At 37.3% G+C, this 20,166-nt stretch overlaps 1 protein-coding gene and 1 non-coding gene across 7 annotated transcripts in view; both read right to left on the bottom strand.

Moving 5' to 3' along the window:
- Positions 1-20,166, bottom strand: part of CEP126 (centrosomal protein 126) — a 138,681-nt gene that overhangs the window by 12,044 nt on the left and 106,471 nt on the right. For 4 of the 6 annotated variants that reach the window (XM_061440126.1, XM_061440131.1, XM_061440132.1 and 1 more), the window contains 2 exons: positions 19,239-19,303; positions 12,897-13,171 (listed from right to left, as the gene is read on the bottom strand). The exons of 1 other annotated variant lie outside the window; for it this stretch is intronic. In XM_061440126.1, the coding sequence (XP_061296110.1) occupies positions 13,112-13,171; positions 19,239-19,303 (125 nt within the window). In that variant the 3' untranslated portion in view covers positions 12,897-13,111. Of the gene's footprint in view, positions 1-12,896; positions 13,172-19,238; positions 19,304-20,166 lie in introns of those variants that run through there. One more of the 6 variants, XM_061440129.1, reaches the window with a different exon arrangement.
- LOC133227239 (small nucleolar RNA SNORA57) lies at positions 8,468-8,584 on the bottom strand. The gene has a single exon (XR_009729788.1). It is a non-coding gene; the product is annotated as a small nucleolar RNA SNORA57 (small nucleolar RNA).

The raw sequence follows: 20,166 nt of genomic DNA on the forward strand, positions 1-20,166 counted from the left end.
GAAAGTGTTCCCTTTTCTCCACATCCTCTCCAGCATTTATTGTTTGTAGACTTTTTGATGATGGCCATTCTGACTGGTGTGAGGTGATATCTCATTGTAGTTTTGATTTGCAATTCTCTAATAATGAGCGATGTTGAGCATCTTTTCATGTGTTTGTTAGCCATCTGTATGTCTTCTTCAGAGAAATGTCTGTTTAGGTCTTTTTCTCACTTTTTGATTGGGTTGTTTTTTTTTTCTTCTGGTATTGAGTTTTATGAGCTGCTTGTATACTTTGGAAATTAATCCTTTGTCAGTTGTTTCATTTGATATTATTTTATCCCATTCTGAGGGTTTTTCACCTTGCTTATAGTTTGCTGTGCAAAAGCTTTTAAGTTTAATCAGGTCCCACTTGTTTACTTTTGTTTTTATTTCTGTTACTCTAAGAGGTGGGTCACAGAGGATCTGCTTTGATTTATGTTATCCAGTGTTCTGCCTATGTTTTTCTCTAAGAGTTTTATAGTTTCTTACATTTAGGTCTTTAATCCATTTTAAGTTTGTCTTTGTGTATGGTGTTAGGAAGTGTTCTAATTTCATTTTTTTACACGGAGCTGTCCAGTTTTCTCAGCACCATTTATTGAAGAGGCTCTCTTTGCCCCATTGTATATTCTTGCCTCCTTTGTAAAAAATAAGGTACCCATAGGTGCATGGGTTTATTTTTGGGCTTTCTATCTCATTCCTTTGGTCTAGATGTATGTTTTTGTGCCAGTACCATACTGTCTTGATGACTGTAGCTTTGTAGTATACTCTGAAGTTAGGAAGGTTGATTCTTCTTTCTTAAGACTAATTTGGCTATTCGGGATCTTTTGTGTTTCCATATGAATTGTGAATTTTTTTTGTCCTGGTTCTGTGAAAAATACCATTGATAATTTGATAGGGTTTGCATTGAATCTGTAGATTGTGTTTGGTAGTATAGTCATTTTCACAATATTGATTCTTCCTACCCAGGAACATGGAATATCTCTCCATCTGTTTCTGTCATCTTTGATTTCTTTCATTAGTGTCTTATAACTTTCTGTGTACAGTTCTTTTATCTCCTTAGATAAGTTTATTCCTAGATCTTTAATTGTTTTTGTTGCAATGGTGAATGGGATTGATTCCTTAATTTCTCTTTCTGATTTTTCATCGTTAGTATATAGAAATGCAAGTGATATCTGTGTATTGATTTTGTATCTTGCAACTTTGCTAAATTCACTGATTAGCTCTAGTAATTTTTTGATACTATCTTTAGGGTTTTCTATGTACAGTTTCATGTCATCTGCAAACAGTGAGAGCTTTACTTCTTTTCCAATCTGGATTCCTTTTATTTCTTTTTCTTCTCTGATTGCTGTAGCTAGGACTTCCAGAAATATTTTGAATAATAGTGGTGAAAGTGGACACCCTTGTCTTGTTTCTGATCTTAGGGGGAATGCTTTCAGTTTTTCACCATTGAGAATAATGTTTGCTGTAAACTTTTCATGTACAGCCTTTACTATGTTGAGGTAGGTTCCTTCTATGCTCATTTGTTGAAGAGTTTTAATCATAAGTGGGTGCTGAATTTTGTCAAAGGCTTTTTCTGCATCTATTGAGATTATCATATGGTTTTTATATTTCAATTTGTTAATATTGTGTAATCACATTGACTGATTTCCATATATTGAAGAATCTTTGCATCCCTGGAATAAACCCAACTTGATCATGGTGTATGAGTTTTTGATGAGTTGCTGAATTCTGTTTGCTAAAATTTTGTTGAGGATTTTTGCATCTATGTTTATCAGTGGTATTGGCCTGTAGCTTTCTTTTTTGTGTTGCCTTTGTCTGGCTTTGGTATCAGAGTGATGGTGGCCTTGCAGAATGAGTTTGGAAGTGTTCCTTCCTCTGTAACTTTATGCAAGAGTTTTAGAAGAATAGGCATTAGCTCTTCTCTAAATGTTTGATGAAATTCTCCTGTGAAGACATCTGCTCCTGGGCTTGAGATTTTTGATCACAGATTCAATTTCAGTATTTGGGTTGTTCATAATTTCTATTTCTTCCTGGTTAATTCTTGGAAGATTGAACTTTTCTAAGAATCTGCCCATTTCTTCCAGGTTACCCATTTTATTGCCATATAGTTGTTCATAATATTCTCTTATAATCCTTTGTATTTCTGCACTGTCTGTTGCAACCTCTCCTTTTTCATTTCTAATTTTGTTGATTTGATTCTTTTTTTTTCTTGATGAGTCTGACTAGACGTTTGTCATTTTATTTTCTCAAAGAACCAGCGTTTAGTTTTATTAATCTTTACTATTGTTTGTTTTTCATTTATTTCTGCTCGGATCTTTATGATTTCTTTCCTTCTGATAATTTTTGTTGTTGTTGTTGTTGCTGTTCTTCTTTTTCCGGTTGTTTCAGGTGTAAAGTTAGGTTGTATATTCAGTGTTTCTCTTGTTTCTTGAGGTAGGATTGTATTGCTATAAACTTTCCTCTTAGAACTGCTTTTGCTGCGTCCCATAGGTTTTGAGTTGTCGTGTTTTCATTGTCATTTGTTTCTAGAAATTTCTTGATTTCCCTTTTTATTTCTTCAGTACCTGTTGGTTATTTAGAAACGTATTGTTTAATCTCCATGTGTTTGTGTTTCTTAGTTTTTTTCTTGTAATTGATATCGAGTCTCTTAGCGTTGTGGTCAGAGAAGATGCTTGATATGATTTCAGTTTTCTTAAATTTACTGAGGCTTGATTTGTGACCCAAGATGTGGTCTATCCTGGAGAATGTGCACTTGAGAAGACGATGTACTCTTCTGCATTTGGAGGGAATGTCCTGAAGATATCAATGAGATCCGCCTCATCTAATGTATCATTTAAGACTTGTTTCCTTATTAATTTTCTGTTTTGATGATCTGTCCATTGGTGTGAGTGGGGTGTTAAAGTCTACTATTATTGTGTTACTGTCAATTTCTCCTTTTATGTCTGTTCATGTCTGCCTTATGTATTGAAGTGTTCCTATGTTGGGGGCATAGATGTATACAATTGTTATGTCTTCCTCTTGGATTGATCCCTTGATCATCATGTAGTGTCCTTCCTTATCTCTTGTAATCTTCTTTATTTTAAGGTCTATTTTGTCTGATATGAGGATTGCTGCTCCAGCTTTCTTTTGCTTCCCATTTGCATGGAATATATTTTTCCATCTTCTCACTTTCAGTCTATATGTGTCTTTAGATCTGAAGTGGGTCTCTTGTAGACAGCACATATATGGGTCTTGTTTTTGTATCCATTCAGCCAGTCTGTGTTTTTTGGTTGGAGCATTTAATCCATTTATGTTTAAATTAATTATTGATAGATATGTTCCTATTGCCATTTTCTTAATTGTTTGGGGTTGATTTTGTAGATCTTTTTCTTCTCTTGTATTTCTTGACTAAGTCCCTTTAACATTTGTTGTAAAGCTGGTTTGGTGGTACTGAATACTCTTAACTTTTGCTTGTTTGAAAAGCTTTTTATTTATCCATCAATTTTGAATGAGATCCTTGCTGGGTACAGTAATTTTGGGCTGTAGATTTTTCCCTTTCAGTACTTTAAATATATCCTGCCATTCCCTTCTGGCCTGCAGAGTTTCTGCTGAAAGATCAGCTATTAAACATATGGGGTTTTCCTTGTATGTTACTTGTTGCTTTTCCTTTGCTGCTTTTAATATTCTTTCTTTGTGTCTAGTCTTTGTTAGTTTGATTAGTATGTGTCTTGGCATGTTTCTCCTTGGGTTTATCCTGTATGGGATTCTTTGCGCCTCTTGAACTTGATTATTTCCTTTTCCATGTTGGGGAAATTTTCAACTATAATCTCTTTAAAAATTTTCTCATACCCTTTCTTTTGCTTTTCTTCTGAGACCCCTATAATTCTAATGTTGGTGCATTTGATATTACCCCACAGATCTCTGAGACTATCCTCAGTTCTTTTCATTCTTTTTACTTTATTCTGCTCTTAAGAAGTTATTTCCACCATTTTATCTTCTAGTTCACTGATTCATTCTTCTGCTTCAGATATTCTGCTATCAATTCCTTCTAGAGTATTTTTTAATTTCAGTAATTGTGTTGTTTATATGTTTATTCTTTTTCTAGGTTTTTGTTAATTGATTTTTGCATTTTCTCCATTTTATTTTCAAGGTTTTTGATCATCTTTACTATGACTATTCTGAATTCTTTTTCAGGGGGTTTGCCTATTTCCTCTTCATTTATTTGGACTTCTGTGTTTCCAGTTTGTTCCTTCATTTGTGTAGTATTTCTCCTTCATTTTTTTTTTTTTTTAACTTATTGTGTTTGAGATCTCCTTTTCCCAGGCTTCAAGTTTGGATTCTTTCTTCCTTTTGGTTTCTGCTCTCCTAAGGTTGGTCCAGTGGTTTGTGTAAGCTTTGTATAGGGTGAGATTTTTGCTGAGTTTTTGTTTGTTTTTCTTCTGATGCACAAGGCTGAGTGAGGTGGTATCTTGTCTGCTGATGAGTGGGTTTGTATTTTTGTTTTGTTTGTTGTTTAGATGAGGCATCCTGCACAGGGTGCTACTGGTGGTTGGGTGATGTCGGGTCTTGTATTCAAGTGGTTTCCTTTGTGTAGGTTCTCAGTATTTGATACTCCCTAGGGTTAGTTCTCTGGTAATCTAGGGTCTTGGAGTTAGTGCTCCCATTCCCGAAGGCTCAGGGCTTGATCTTTCTGTCCATGAGAAGATGAAAGGTAGACTTATTGCTTGAGGTGATGAGGCTGTGAATCTTTGTGGAAGAGTTTCAGTTTTGAGGAATTTCTGGATAGGAGTGAGAAGAAAGCCCTCAGGTGCAATTGCGCCTCAGTTCTGTAGTCAGTGCCTTGATCCAGAAACTGCACTGAACAGCAGAACTTCACAGAGGGACACTGACCTTGAGGTGACATAAAGGGAAGGGAGATGAGATTCAGAGAAGGGTTTGGAAAGCAAGAGTATCCTTTATGCAAATCTATATATTTCTTGTGTTGACTGGTGTTAGTGCATTTTACTTCCAACATGGATTTATTTAAGTCAAAAATTTTTATTGGAGTATAGTTGGTCTACAATGTCATGTTCATTTCTGCTGTACAGCAAAGTGAGCCAGTTATGTGTATGCATATACCCACTCTTTTAAAGATTCCTTTCCCATGTAGGTCATTACAGAGTATTGAGTAAGGTTCTCTGTGATACACAGTAGGTCCTTATTTGCTGTTGTTCAATTGCTCAGTCATGTCCAACTCTTTGGGACTCCATGGACTGCAGCACTCCAGGCTTCCCTGTCCTTCACCATCTCCCAGAGTTTGCTCAAACTCATGTCCTCTGAGTTGGTGGTGTCATCCAGCCATCTCATCCTCTGTTGTCCCTTCCTCCTCCTGCCTTCAGGTCTTTATTAGTTATCTATTTTATATATAATAGTATGTATATGTCAATCTCAATCTCCCAATTTACCCCTCCCACTCTTTCCCCCCTAGTAACCACAAGATTGCTTCCTACATCTGTGACTCTATTTCTATTTTATAAACAAACTCATTTGTGTCATTTTTTTAGATTCCACATATAAGCAGTATCATGATATTTGTCTTTATCTGTCTGACTTACATCACTCAGTATGACAAGCTCTAGGTTCATCCATGTTGCTGCAAATAACATTATTTCATTCTTTTTAAAGGCTGAGTAATATTCCACTATATATATAAATATACATCCCACTATATATATATTCTTTATCCATTCCTCTGTAGATGGACATTTAGGCTGCTTCCATGTCTTGGCTATGGTAAGTCAGATCTGATCAGTCAATCAGTTGTGTCCGACTCTTTGCAACCCCATGAATCGCAGCACGCCAGGCCTCCTTGTCCATCACCAACTCCCAGAGTTCACTCAGACTCATGTCCATTGAGTCAGTGATGCCATCCAGCCATCTTATCCTCTGTCATCCCCTTTTCCTCCTGCCCCCAATCCCTCCCAGCATCAGAGTCTTTTCCAATGAGTCAACTCTTCGCATGAGGTGGCCAAAGTACTGGAGTTTCAGCTTTAGCATCATTCCCTCCAAAGAAATCCCAGGGCTGATCTTCAAAATGGACTGGTTGGATCTCCTTGCAGTCCAAGGGACTCTCAAGAGTTTTCTCTGGCTATGGTAAACAGCACTGTAATTAACAGTGGAGTGCATGCATTTTTTATAATTATGGTTTTCTCTGCATATGTGCCAGGAGTGGGATTGCTGGATTATATGACAACTTATTTTCAGTTTTTTTTTGAACCTCATAGAGGTTGTACCAATTTACATTCCATCAACCGTGTAGGAGGGTTGCCCTTTCACCATACCCTCTCTAGCGTTTATTGTTCGTATACTTTTTGATGAATTTGGACTGATGTGAGGTGATCGCTCATTGTAGTTTTGATTTGTATTTCTCTAATTTAGTGATACCTCATGCGAAGAGTTGGAGAAGGAAATAGCAATTCACTCCAGTGTTCTTGCCTGGAGAATCCCAGGGACAGGGGAGCCTGGTGGGCTGCCATCTATGGGGTTGCACAGAGTCGGACATGACTGAAGTGACTTAGCAGCAGCATGTGAAGAGTTGATTCATTGGAAAAGACTCTGATGCTGGGAGGGATTGGGGGCAGGAGGAAAAGGGGACGACAGAAGATGAGATGGCTGGATGGCATCACTGACTCGATGGACGTGAGTCTGAGTGAACTCCAGGAGATGGTGATGGACAGGGAGGCCTGGTGCGCTGCGATTCATGGGGTCGCAAAGAGTTGGACACGACTGAGCGACTGAACTGAACTGAAATGAACTTAGTGATGTTGAGCATCTTTTCATGTGCTTTGCCAACATGGATTTAAAATGAAGTCATTGGTAATCATCTCTGATGCTAATTTTATTTTAATATTATATATATGTATATATATATTTCCCAGTATGATTTTATTTATGTAAAGGCCCAAAATGGACAAATTAAATCTCTGGTGATAGAAATCAGAATGGCAATTGTCTTCGGGGGTAATGTATAATACTTTGGGGTGCTAGTAATGCTCTATATCTTCATGTAGGTGGTGGTTACATAGGTGTGTCCACTTCATAAAATTTTATCAAGACATAGGACATATCTATCTATCTATAATTTGCCCCCCCTTTATAATTTTATAATTAAAACATCTATTTAAAAAATTTCCAGACTCATCCTTAGTTCAAATATTCAAATATTTTTCATGCTCTTGAAAGCAAGTATCCTCTCTGACACCAGTTTTAAAGATAAACCTAAATTTCTTATCAGTTATTAGAAACTCTGTGTATCACAGATGTGTCTAATTAAAAAAAATTTTTTTTGATATTCTTTGCCTAAGAGATTATTGTACCTTGTAGTGATTTTATAAGTTTATTCACTGAGGAAAGTGGTATTTTCTTTGGTTTCTTCTAAGTTTACCTTCTCAATTTGAAAGAGAATTCTTTTTTTTCCCTAAAAGTTAAAACTCAGTGTTGTAAGGCACTTTTCTTACATTATTTGAAATGTATATATTATCACATTCTTACTTAGTGTTCACTTTGGTCGCATGCAAAACACTATTCACTTTAATTTGCAAGGAATGTATATTTTTGTCCTTCTACTTTTCTTATTTAATGAAGCCACTCTGGTCTAAAATTATAACATCTCTTTTTGGAGGAGTTAGGGCCAATAATGGGCTTCCTGGTGGCTCATACAGTAAAGAATCTGCCTGGAATGCTGGAGACCAGGTTCAATACCTGGGTCAGGAAGATCCTCTGGAGAAGGAATGGCTACCCACTCCAGCCATTCCTCCAGGCAAGAATGGTTATCAATTCTTGCCTGGAGAATTCATGGGCAGAGGAGCCTGGCAGGCTATAGTCCATGGGGTCACAAAGAGTTGGACATGATTGAGCGACTGCCACATACACACACACACAGGGCCAATACTGCATGCGGATTCTGGTCATATTGCAGTTTCATAAAAGGACAATGTCATAATGTATTAGGAAAGTACAAATCTTGTCCTGCTTTACCAGTTTACTAGTGAGGTTGTTCTGGTCTAGCCTGACTTTGGATTTTTAATTATTTTTAACTATCTCTTGTTTAGAGATATTCTTTGATGTATAAATGAAAGGGATTAAAGTTAGGGATTATTAACTGTGGAGTTGCTTTAGCATGTAGGAGGCTGATGAATACATTTACAGCAACACATAAATATGAATCCTTGTCTTAAAAAAAAAAAAACACACCACGTATTCATTTAAGATGTTTGAAATGCTTCACAAACATCAATGCACACCCATCTTGCCTGATTACCCCATGGGAATATAATTTTATTTATTTTCCTGTAGAACAGCCTTCATTGTTTGAAATGTGAAGTGGGAGAGGAGAGGCTAGCACAGCTCAGGCTCCCAGGGCAGCTCCACAGACCTGATATCAAAGGAGAATGAATCAGTACCTTGGGGAACCCTGCTGCTCCTTGGAGCCTGATGTCCGGGTGCTTGAGGTTAGTACTCACGGACTGGAAGCCACCGGTACCAAAGGCATGACACAGAGAAGGCCAGAGCCCTTTCTGGACCTCTGCACATGACCAGGACTGAAAGGAAAGTTGTTTAATGCTATCTTGATTCACAGAGGTATACTGATGGCATAAAAAAATGTCCAAAATGTTTACTGGTAGAGGCAAGCAACTTTCTATTTTTTTAAATCTGAGCTCTAAATTTTATGTTACCTTATTAAATTCTACTCTTATACACTCCAAATAAGACTGTACAAAATACTTTTTCTTTCAGTTGGTCATGATCTTGGGTGGGTTTAAGCTGTCTCTGGACTATGGTAACTGAATCAGTTCAGTTTAGTTGCTCAGTCGTGTCCAACTCTTTGCAACCCCTCAGCATGCCAGGCCTCCCTGTCCATCACCAACTCCAGGAGTTCACCCAAACTGATGTCCATTGAGTCAGTGATGCCATCCAACCATCTCATCCCCTGCCGTCCCCTTCTCCTCCTGCCTTCAATCTTTCCCAGCATCAGGGACTTTTCCAATGAGTCAGCTCTTTTCATCAGGTGGCTAAAATATTGGAGTTTTAGCTTCAGCATCACTCCTTCCAATGAATATTCAGGACTGATCTCCTTTAGGATGGACTGGTTGGATCTCCTTGCAGTCCAAGGGACTCTCAAGAGTCTTCTCCAACACCACAGTTTAAAAGCATCAATTCTTCAGTGCTCAGCTTTCTTTATAGCCCACCTCTCACACCCATACATGACTACTGGAAAAATCACAGCGTTGACTAGATGGACCTTTGTTAGCAAAGTAATATCTCTGCTGTTTAATATGCTGTCTAAGTTGGTCACAGCTTTTCTTCCAAGCAGAAAGTGTCTTTTAATTTCATGGCTGTAGTCACCATCTGCAGTGATTTTGGAGCCCAAAAATATAAAGTCTCCCACTATTTCCATTGTTTCTCCATCTATTTGCCATGAAGTGATGGGACCAGATGCCACAATCTTTGTTTTCTGAATGTTGAGTTTTAAGCCAACGTTTTCACTCTCCTCTTTCACTTTCATTAAGAAGCTCTTTAATTCTTCAGTTTCTGCCATAAGGGTGGTGTCATCTGCATATCTGAGATTACTGATATTTCTCCCAGCAATCTTGATTCCAGCTTGTGCTTCATCTAGCCCAGCATTTCTCATGATGTACTCTGCATATAAGTCAAATAAGCAGGGTGACAATATACAGCCTTGATGTACTCCTTTTCCTATTTGGAACCAGTCTGTTTTTCCATGTCCAGTTCTAACTGTTGCTTCCTGACCTGCATACAGGTTTCTCAAGAAGCAGGTCAGGTGGTCTGGTATTCCCATCTCTTTCAGAATTTTCCACAGTTTGTTGTGATCCACACAGTCAAAGGCTTTGGAAAAGTCAAGAAAGTAGAAATAGATGTTTTTCTGGAACTCTCTTGCTTTCTCGATGATCCAACAGATGTTGGCAATTTGATCTCTGGTTCCTTTGCCTTTTCTAAATCCAGCTTGAACATCTGGAAGTTCATACTGTTGAAGCCTGGCTTGGAGAATTTTGAGCATTACTTTGCTAGTGTGTGAGATGAGTGCAATTGTGTGGTAGTTTGAACATTCTTTGACATTGCGCTTTTTGGGACTGGAATGAAAACTGACCTTTTCCATCCTGAGGTCACTGTACCTCACTCACATATGCACCCAAATGTCAGTTTCTCAGAGCCCTTCTCTGAGCACTTTACCTCTCTGTCTAAAATAATACTCCCATCATTCTCTGTCCCTTACCATGCTCTGATTTTCATTCAGTGTTATCTGATATTATAGTATGTTATAACTATCTAATATTATAGTCTTATGTTTTAAAATCTGTAATTCTCACTAAAATTTAAGTTCCATAGTGGCAGACAGTTAGTTTTGTTTTTTATTGTATCCGTAGCACACAAAGCAGTACCTAGTACACAGTAGGGGCTCAACAAATTGAACAATTGAATATTTTTTCCTTGTTATTTTGATCTGCCACTATGTACTTTATTTTAATTTCAAAGGGAACAAATTAAGGACAATTTCTACCTTCTAGAATTCTCTTGATCTAGAAGAACAGACATTTATGCACACAAATAATTATAATGCAGGGTACAAATTTATATGTAGTGGAGATTTATAGGTAGTGGAGATGATTACTAGAAAAAATTGGGAGGAAATTTAACCTAAACAGAATTTAAAAGAATGAATTAAAGTTTATCAGCAGATGTAAGTAGAGTGAAAGGGAAGGCATTCCAAGATAGTATCAATGGTATATGTACAGGCAGAGAGGCATGAAATAGCAGGTTGTATTTGGGGGTCTGTAAGCAAGAGAGCTCCAGAAAAACATCTATTTCTGCTTTATTGACTATGCCAAAGCCTTTGACTGTGTGGATCACAATAAACTGTGGAAAATTCTGAAAGAGATGGGAATACCAGACCACCTGACCTGCCTCTTGAGAAATTTGTATGCAGGTCAGGAAGCAACAGTTAGAACTGGACATGGAACAACAGACTGGTTCCAAATAGGAAAAGGAGTATGTCAAGGCTGTATATTGTCACCCTGTTTATTTAACTTATATGTAGAGTACATCATGAGAAACGCTGGGATGGAAGAAGCACAAACTAGAATCAAGATTGCCGGGAGAAATATCAATAACCTCAGACATGCAGATGACACCACCCTTATGGCAGAAAGTGAAGAGGAACTAAAAAGCCTCTTGATGAAAGTGAAAGAGGAGAGTGAAAAAGTTGGCTTAAAACTCAACATTCAGAAAACGAAGATCATGGCATCTGGTCCCATCACTTCAAACAGTGGAAACAGTGTCAGACTTTATTTTTGGGGGCTCCAAAATCACTGCAGATGGTGACTGCAGCCATGAAATTAAAAGACGCTTACTCCTTGGAAGGAAAATTATGACCAACCTAGATAGCATATTCAAAAGCAGAGACGTTACTTTGCCAACAAAGGTCTGTCTAGTCAAGGCTATGGTTTTTCCTGTGGTCATGTATGGATGTGAGAGTTGGACTGTGAAGAAAGCTGAGCACCGAAGAACTGATGCTTTTGAACTGTGGTGTTGGAGAAGACTCTTGAGAGTCTCTTGGACTGCAAGGAGATCCAACCAGTCCATTCCAAAGGAGATCAGCCCTGGGTGTTCTTTGGAAGAAATTATGCTAAAGCTGAAACTCCAGTACTTTGGCCACCTCATGCGAAGAGTTGACTCATTGGAAAAGACCCTGATGCTGGGAGGGATTGGGGGCAGGAGGAGAAGGGGACGACAGAGGATGAGATGGCTGGATGACATCACCAACTTGATGGACGTGAGTTTGAGAGAACTCCGGGAGTTGGTGATGGACAGGGAGGCCTGGCTTGCTGTGATTCATGGGGTTGCAAAGAGTTGGACACGACTGAGCTATTGAACTGAAAGTTCAGTATGCTGAAATAAGTGGTGTGGTGAGAGAGTTGGTAAAGATGATGTAGGTAAACAGGGAGGACTCAGGACATGAAGAGCCTTATATGCCATGCTCAGGTGTGTAAATTTTCTCTAGCAGCCAGAGAGGAAGCTCTAAAGACATTTAAGTTGGGATTGATATGATTTTCATTCTGGTCACTTCACTCATACTTCAGAAATGCCACTCTAGCAGCCTTATTGGTGCCAGAGGTAAGAGATTCATCTTGAAATAGTCCAGATGAGAGGTGATGAGAGCATGAAGGAGAAATACTTGATAAAAGGATGTATGCTGCTGATGTACTCAGTCGTGGCCGACTCTGTGATCCCATGGACTGCGGCCCGCCAGGTTCCTCTGTCCATGGAATTTTCCAGGCAAGAATACTGGAGTGGGTGGCCATTTCCTTCTTCAAAAGGATGTATGAGACTATTATAATTTTATGAAAACAATTTTTTTTATGATCATACAACTTTTGGTTTTGTTTCTATAACTTAAAGAAACAACCTTCTAATATAAATCTAGTTTCACCAATAGACACTCTCATTGAGAAAAGAACATATTGATCAGACAATTTAAGTAATCCAGTTGGGATTGAAGTTTACTTTTGATATTTATCATTTGCCTCATGAGCTTTGCTAGTAAAGCCAATTCTTTAGAGGCTAACCACCCCTTTCAAATATGATAACTTTAATTTCTGAACATACAGAATTGAGAATAAGACCCTTTAGTAACATCTCCAAAGTACAGAGATCCTTCAAAGTCTTAAACAAATAGAATTACTATTTATGAGCGGTATTATTAATCATAAACTTTTTACACCATTCTACAAAAATTTAGAATTTATTAGGAATTTCAGCAAAACAAGCTCCTGAACTATAGCTAACACATAATTTGAATAATAAAATATCTTACTTTTAAATACAATGTATTTCCAGTAGCATTCTCATTAAAAACAGTGAAGTATTTTCATTTATTAAAAATGTATTTATCAATAAAATACATAAAGTATTCTAAGCATAAATGTAAATCAATTTATCTCCATTGTTCATGTTATTTGATGGTTATAGTATTTTAATAATTAACAGACACATAAATATATATTTATAGGAGATTCTCAAAAATAATGATTCCATTTAATAACTACTGTTATACTCATCAGTATTTTCTCTGTGATCTGGATCCAACATCAGATGGACTGGTCCTTGGCTGGCTGTTCTGTAACATAATTTCAGAATATATTCTTTTACTGTAGTATTCATAGACTTTAAGGAAAAATCTGTTAGGTGGATCTCCTTACAGATTACAGATTTTAATAAGACTGAACTCATAATTCAATTTCTCAAATGCTACATAAACATCAATCTCAACATGATGACTATCACTTTATATAAGGCATCATACTAATTATAATGGTTCATAATCTTTACTCTTTGCTATTGGCAAGATGTTTACAGGTGCTTTTTAAAAATCATAACCTGCTGTGTAAATGGTCAAAATTTAATAATTTTAGTTTCTATAGGAATCACTTGGAGCCCATACAATACCCTAGGAGTAGTTTAACAATGTTAGGCTAAAGAAGTTCTTGGGAAAGTGATTGTTAAAAATTCATTAAATTTATTTTATTTTATTTTTTTAAATTTTTTAATTAATTTTATTTTTAAACTTTACATAATTGTATTAGTTTTGCCAAATATCAAAATGAATCCACCACAGGTATACATGTGTTCCCCATTAAAAAAGCAGGTAAAATATTCCAAACTGAAAATTCTGCTTCTAAGATTCCTAGTTTTTATATTGAAAAATCATGGGAGGGCCTGGAGGCTGCCCTGCAGTAACCCTTTTATCCTATATTGTTTGCATTTTATCTGTATGTCCGTGTTATAATGCACAGACTTACTTCCTTACTTGAGGAAAGGAAAGTGTTTTCTGCTTTCGAGTCCCAGCCTGACACAGGGTAAGAACTAAGCCTTTATTTGTTCAGTGAATAAAAATAGGCAAATACAATAATTTTTACAAAAAGAAAAAATCAGACTGCTACGGTTTCCAAAAAGAAGAACTTCTAAATTTTGGGTAAAACAAAGTCTGAGCTGGGTAAGCCTATCAGGGATGACACTGAAGTCAAGTCTTAAAAGAATAGAGGAGAGAGGAGTTTAGGAGCACTCCTGTGAAGCAGTGGGAGCAGTGTGGGCCCGGGATGCTGCAAGAAGTTCCAGGGAGACCTGCTTCTTACTCAAGAGTATGTAAATTATGACCTGTAGAGCAACTGGAGATGAGGGTGAAAAGCTCTTGAGTGTAGTTCTCTGGAGTTTTTAAAAATTACTTTTCATTGTCTATTTATTTATTTTTGGGTGCACTAGGTCTTCGTTGCTGCACCGGCTTTTTCTAGCTGCAGTAAACAGCGGCTGCTCTTTGCTGCATTGGGGTGACTTCTCTTGTTGCAGAACACAGGCTCTAGGTGAAGGGGCTTCAGCAGTTGTGGCCCGTGGGCTCTGCAGTTGTGGGTCACAGGCCCTAGAGCACAGGCTCAGTAGTTGTGGTGCATGGGCTTAGTTGCTCTGTGGCATGTGGAATCTTCCTGGGCCGGGGATCGAACCCTGTGCCCTGCACTGGCAGATGGATTCTTATTCAAGGTACCACCAGGGAAGTCTTAATTTTATCTTTCAGGTGATGGGTAACTACTGAGATTGGGTTTTAAGAAAGAGAGTGTTATGTTCCTACCTGGCTCTTTAAAAAGATTACTCTGATGGTGATGGTGTGAAAGACACAGTGGTGAGAGCAAAAAGGGAGGCTGTTGAAATGGTCTAGATGAGACATGGTGAATTCTTAAACTAAGATAATAGCAGAAATGGAGAGGAGTCAGCGGATTTGAGATGCACTTTATTATTGGGAGGATTTATTGACTAGGGGTTAAGGGAGAATGAGAAGCCTGGATAAGATATAAATTTCTCTCAGGGAAATTTGGTGGATAATGGTGTCATTGAAATAAGGATTATAAAAGGTAGAACAGATTTTGGGGGTTAGATGGGAAAGTGTAAATCCTGACTCATCACTGAGAACGCATCACCAGAACTCATCACAGTTCTGAGAGTTGAGAAAATCACTTAATGTCACCAACGTAGAAGATTAAACAGAAGAATATCTGTGAGACCATTTGGTACAGTGCTTTTCAATGGTAGGAGCCTAGTAAGTGTCAGTTTCCTTTCTTCTACTTATATCTCAAAAATGTTCAGTTGCCGCAAAGACTGTATTGATTAAATGTTAACACTCAGGGGCTTCCCAGGCGGTGCACTGGTAAAGAATCCACCTTCCAGTGCAGAAGATACAGGTTCGACCCCTAGGTTGGGAAGATCCCCTGGAGAAGGAAATGGCAACCCACTCCAGTATTCTTGCCTGGAGAATTCCACGGACAGAGGAGCCTGGCAGGCTGCAGTCCATGGGTTTGGAGTTGGACACGACTGAGTGAGTACACAACAACATTAACACTCAGGGACTTCCCAGGTGGCCCGGTGGCTGGGAGCCCACAGGGCTGTGGGTGGGGTCGTGGTCGGGAAACCAAGACCTCTCAACTGACAGGACAGCTGAGCCAGTGTGCTCTGGAGCCTGCGCTCTGCAACCAGAGGAGCCTGTGTGCCCACAGCTGGAGACAGCCTGCGCAGCCAAAGCAAGCAAACAGATAAACAACACTCAGTAGAGGCCTTTGGAAGAACGCTAGAAACAGTGGTACTTTTATGGAGCATAAAATCCTTAGAATATTAAAAAAGGTTTCAGGTTCACTGCATTTTACTGAAGTCTGAAAAATGTGGATAATTTATATATTCACAGACCATGTATAAAAAAGCCATATAATCTCCACCAGTATTTTCAAAGATTGAGTATGTGCAAATTTCTATGAAGTGGGCAGATAAGTGAAAAAAATCCTCTAAGATCCAAAAAAGATTATTCACTTAGAAAGACAACTAACAAAGCACATATGGAGTACACATGTGTAAAACCAGATATACTGCAGTAATAAGTTCAGAGGAGGCTTAGAATATCATAGATGGATTGGTCACAGCATGCTTCATGGGAGAAGTAACATTAAACTGCAGCTTAGAGGGTTGTGTCTGAAGAGTAGAGCAAAAATATAGTGCAGGTAGGAATTGGGCAAGAATGTAAGTAAAGCATGAGAAAAACATGAAAGCAGAGCAGAGCATTGCAAACTTAATTCACATTAAATATATTAAACATGTTTGGCTAGAATAGATCAACATTGTACATTGTGGGATTAAAAATTGTTGTTAGAATAATTCATATTTTTTAGAAGAGAAGTTATATTCTGCATGTAAATTTCATGTAAATACTTTTTGGAATGTCACTTTTTTTGGAGATAATTTAAACTAGTAAGATGACCATGTGCATTAGTTGCTCAGTCGTGTCTGACTCTTTGTGATCCCATCGACTGTAGCCCACCAGGCTCCTCTGTCCATGGGATTCTTGAGGCAGGAATACTGGAGTGGGTTGCCATTTCCTTCTCCAGGGGATCGAACCCAGGTCTCCCACATTGCAGGCAGATTCTTTACCATCTGAGCCACCTGGGAAGCCGAGGTGACAATAATAATGATAGTGCAACTTAACATGTATTTAGCACATGCTATGTTATAGGTTCTGTTCTAAGTGCTTTACATGGGTGATTATCTCACATAATGCTAATCAGTACTCTATGGGGGTGGATACTACTAAAGTGATTATGAGTGTTCAATGAAGGAATACAGAAAAGAGTGGGTTGAATACTTCTCTTCTGAAAAATCTCAGAACAGTACTTGCTCTAAGCAATAGCAGTTGACTGTGCTATGAAAGATACTGAGGTGGCTCTCCTGCTCAAAATTATTCCTCTAACCCAAGTATTAAAGTGCCTGAAATCTCACTATTAGAAATCCATTATTGTTCTTTCTAGATAATGGTTTCAAATGATTTAAATGGTTTTATACCTTTCAGAATGATTTTTTTAAATGATAAAGTATCTTTTAAAATTCATACTAAACACATTGCTTGCTTGCTTGCTGTTGCTGCGTCGCTTCAGTCGTGTCCGACTCTGTGCGACCCCATGGACTGCAGCCTACCAGGCTTCTCCGTCCATGGGATTCTCCAGGCAAGAACACTGGAGTGGGTTGCCATTTCCTTCTCCAATGCATGAAAGTGGAAAGTGAAAGTGAAGTTGCTCAGTCGTGTCTGACTCTTCACGACCCCATGGACTGAAGCCTACCAGGCTCTTCCGTCCATGGGATTTTCCAGGCAAGAGTACTGGAGTGGGTTGCCATTGCCTTCTCCACTAAACACATTAGGAAGAAAAAATACATCAGTTTACTTCTATGCCTGAGATGAGAAAGAAACCCAGATCAACACTATCAAGCACTGGTATGGGGGAAACATCCCAAAGGGCAATTGAATGGGGTAAATATGCAAACAGCAACAACAATAAAACCATATATGTGGGGTGGAGGGTGGTGGATTAATATATAAACTTTACTCAAGTTGTGAATCTTCCAGAGAGATATACAACTTCTGGGAATGAAACATCAATTCTCCAATGTTAAACCAATGACATTTGGGTTTTTAGTACTGGGGTACCTGATAGATATTATACAATTAGTGTTCCTAGGTGGAGAAATTTAGTTTCTGAATTAACTACATAATACTTGTACATTGTAAAGCTATAATATAGTATTATAATTTAAAAACAAAATTCTTGTTCATATGGATAGGAAAACATTGGAGATGAATGAAAAACAAAAAAACACTGATAAAAAGCTTATCTGCAATATCTCCAAAATAACAAATACTTTTAAACAGACATTTTTGCCATTTAAAGAGATAGAAATATTTTTTGGAAAAATCTCTATTGACTAGAAATAGGCTATACTACAAGTGTCCTGGTAAATACAATTTTAATGGTCTCTTGAACATACAGAAAGTGTAAGAATATGGTTATATATTGCCTTTTTAGAACTTTCATATTAAATAATTTTACATATATAAAATACAGTGAAGATCCAAGAACAAATTTTGAAATCTTTTAAAAGACCAAAGTACATCGAAAGCCCATGCACTTTATTCCAAAGGGAGGAACTAAGCTTGGACATCTAAAAGTGTGGACATCTGTTTTTGGGACTATAGATAACAAGCAGTTAAATAGAATTGGGCAAGATACAGGTAGAAATAAGCCCAAGTGATTAAAAGAAAAACAGGCTACAAAAACATAAACTGAGAACTCTGCATTCATAATAACCTGAATAAAAAAATAACCTGAATCTAATCATGAGAAAACAATCAGACAAATCCAGATTATAGGGTATTCAATATAATCGGTCTGGATGCTTCACAAGTGTCAATGTAGATGAAAGACTGAAAAACAGGAGCCTTTTCTAGGTTAAAAGATACAACAACCAAATGCAACATTATAATCCTGGGTTAGATCCTGGATCAGAGAAATAAAATAGCCACAGAGAGTTTTTTTTAGACAACTGAAGAACTTTGAATGTGGAATGTGTATCAAATAATATGTGATATTAAATTTCTCGGGTGTGGTAATTTTGATGGTAGGTGAATTTATGTATGCTGGGGTATTGGAGGGGAAGTATCACCATGTCTACACTTTTAAGCAGTTCATTAAAATATATGTTTGTGTGTGTGTAACTATGCATCTTCTGTCCCATCTACCCTGTCCTATCCGAGCCCACCTATTCTACTTTGCTCTTTCATCTGCCCATCCATCCATACATCAGATAAACCAAAGACGGCAAAATGTCATCAGCTGGTGAATCTAAATGAAGAGTAAAATAACATAAAATAAAAACAGCAGACAGACGGTCAAACAAAAATAAAATGTTCAAATGTCCAGGCAGAATATGGCAAATGAAACCGTATTGATGGAGGAGGGGAATGGAGTAATTTTGATGTCATAACTCTGTGAATTTATACCATTTTCCCTGAGAAAGGAAGGTTGCTGACCGATGTTACTGATGTTAAAATAAGGAAGAGTAACGTTTTTAGAGAGAAAGTTAATGGTTACCATCTGTCAATTGATGAAATGCTCTCAATGTAAAAATCTTTATATTATGATTTTTTAAATGAGAGGATATTTGCTTGATTCTAAGAAAACATCTTATAATTAAAAAGTTGATTGGGGAGAAAAGCTTCCTAAAAGTCAATCTTAAGAAAAATTATTACCAATAAAGGATTTTTACGTATAAAAACATGATGTTTCCTAAAAAAAGAAAACAAAAAATACTCTGAAAATACTTACCAGAAGTGGTATTATTTGTAAAGTACTTTTGATGGATGGATTTTTGCAAATGGTTTCTTGTATATCTGAAATAATTATACCATGATATATAAATAATTTAGTTATATATATTGAAAGGACTGGCTAAAGAATCAAATATTAAATTCTGATGTGTCAAAATATTCAAAACTGAATAAGAAACTTTTTTCCTTATTGTCCTCAGAAACAGTCGAGTTAATTTGATTAAAAACTATTATTATACACAAAATTTATGTTCCTAAAAAGACATTCCTAGTACTTTGACTGTTCCATACCAATCTTTATTCAAATGCTAGGTTATTTTTTCGTTAAAATTTTTCTATCTTCTTGTTTTTTTCTTTTTTAATTTTTCTATCTTTTTAAACAAAAAACAAATTTCATTCTTGGAGGATCTCAGGGAAAAGGAGGAGATGTTTAGCTACTGAGGTGCAAAAAGTTCAGTAATTTGGTCAGCTGCTGCCTTTTCAATGTTTTTGCTTTTGTCCATATAATAGCAAGGATCTGGACAAAAGAAAAAAATTAAGACAGAATCTTTTATATGAAGCATTTAAGATATGTGGAAGTATCTAAAGGAAAAAAAGAACCCTCCAAAAAAACTGACTTGATGCTTTTATTCTATATCTGCTTAATTTTTGGAGAAGGAAATGGCAATCCACTTCAGTATTCTTGCCTGGAAAATCCCATGGACAGAGGAGCCTGGTGAGCTATGGTCCATGGGGTTGCAAAGAGTTGGATGCTACTGAGCACAGCACAGTTGCATGATTTTACCTTAAACCTACAGCTTTAGTTATGTATTGCTTTTGTAGATTCAGCACACTGTCTTTTATTAATGTATTAAGCATTTAATTTTGAAATTAACAGAGTATGTAAAACATATGTGCATATTTATTCAGTAATAATAAAGCTAATG

This window comes from Bos javanicus, chromosome 15 (genome assembly GCF_032452875.1).
Source record: "Bos javanicus breed banteng chromosome 15, ARS-OSU_banteng_1.0, whole genome shotgun sequence".
NCBI classification, from domain to species: Eukaryota; Metazoa; Chordata; class Mammalia; order Artiodactyla; family Bovidae; genus Bos; species Bos javanicus.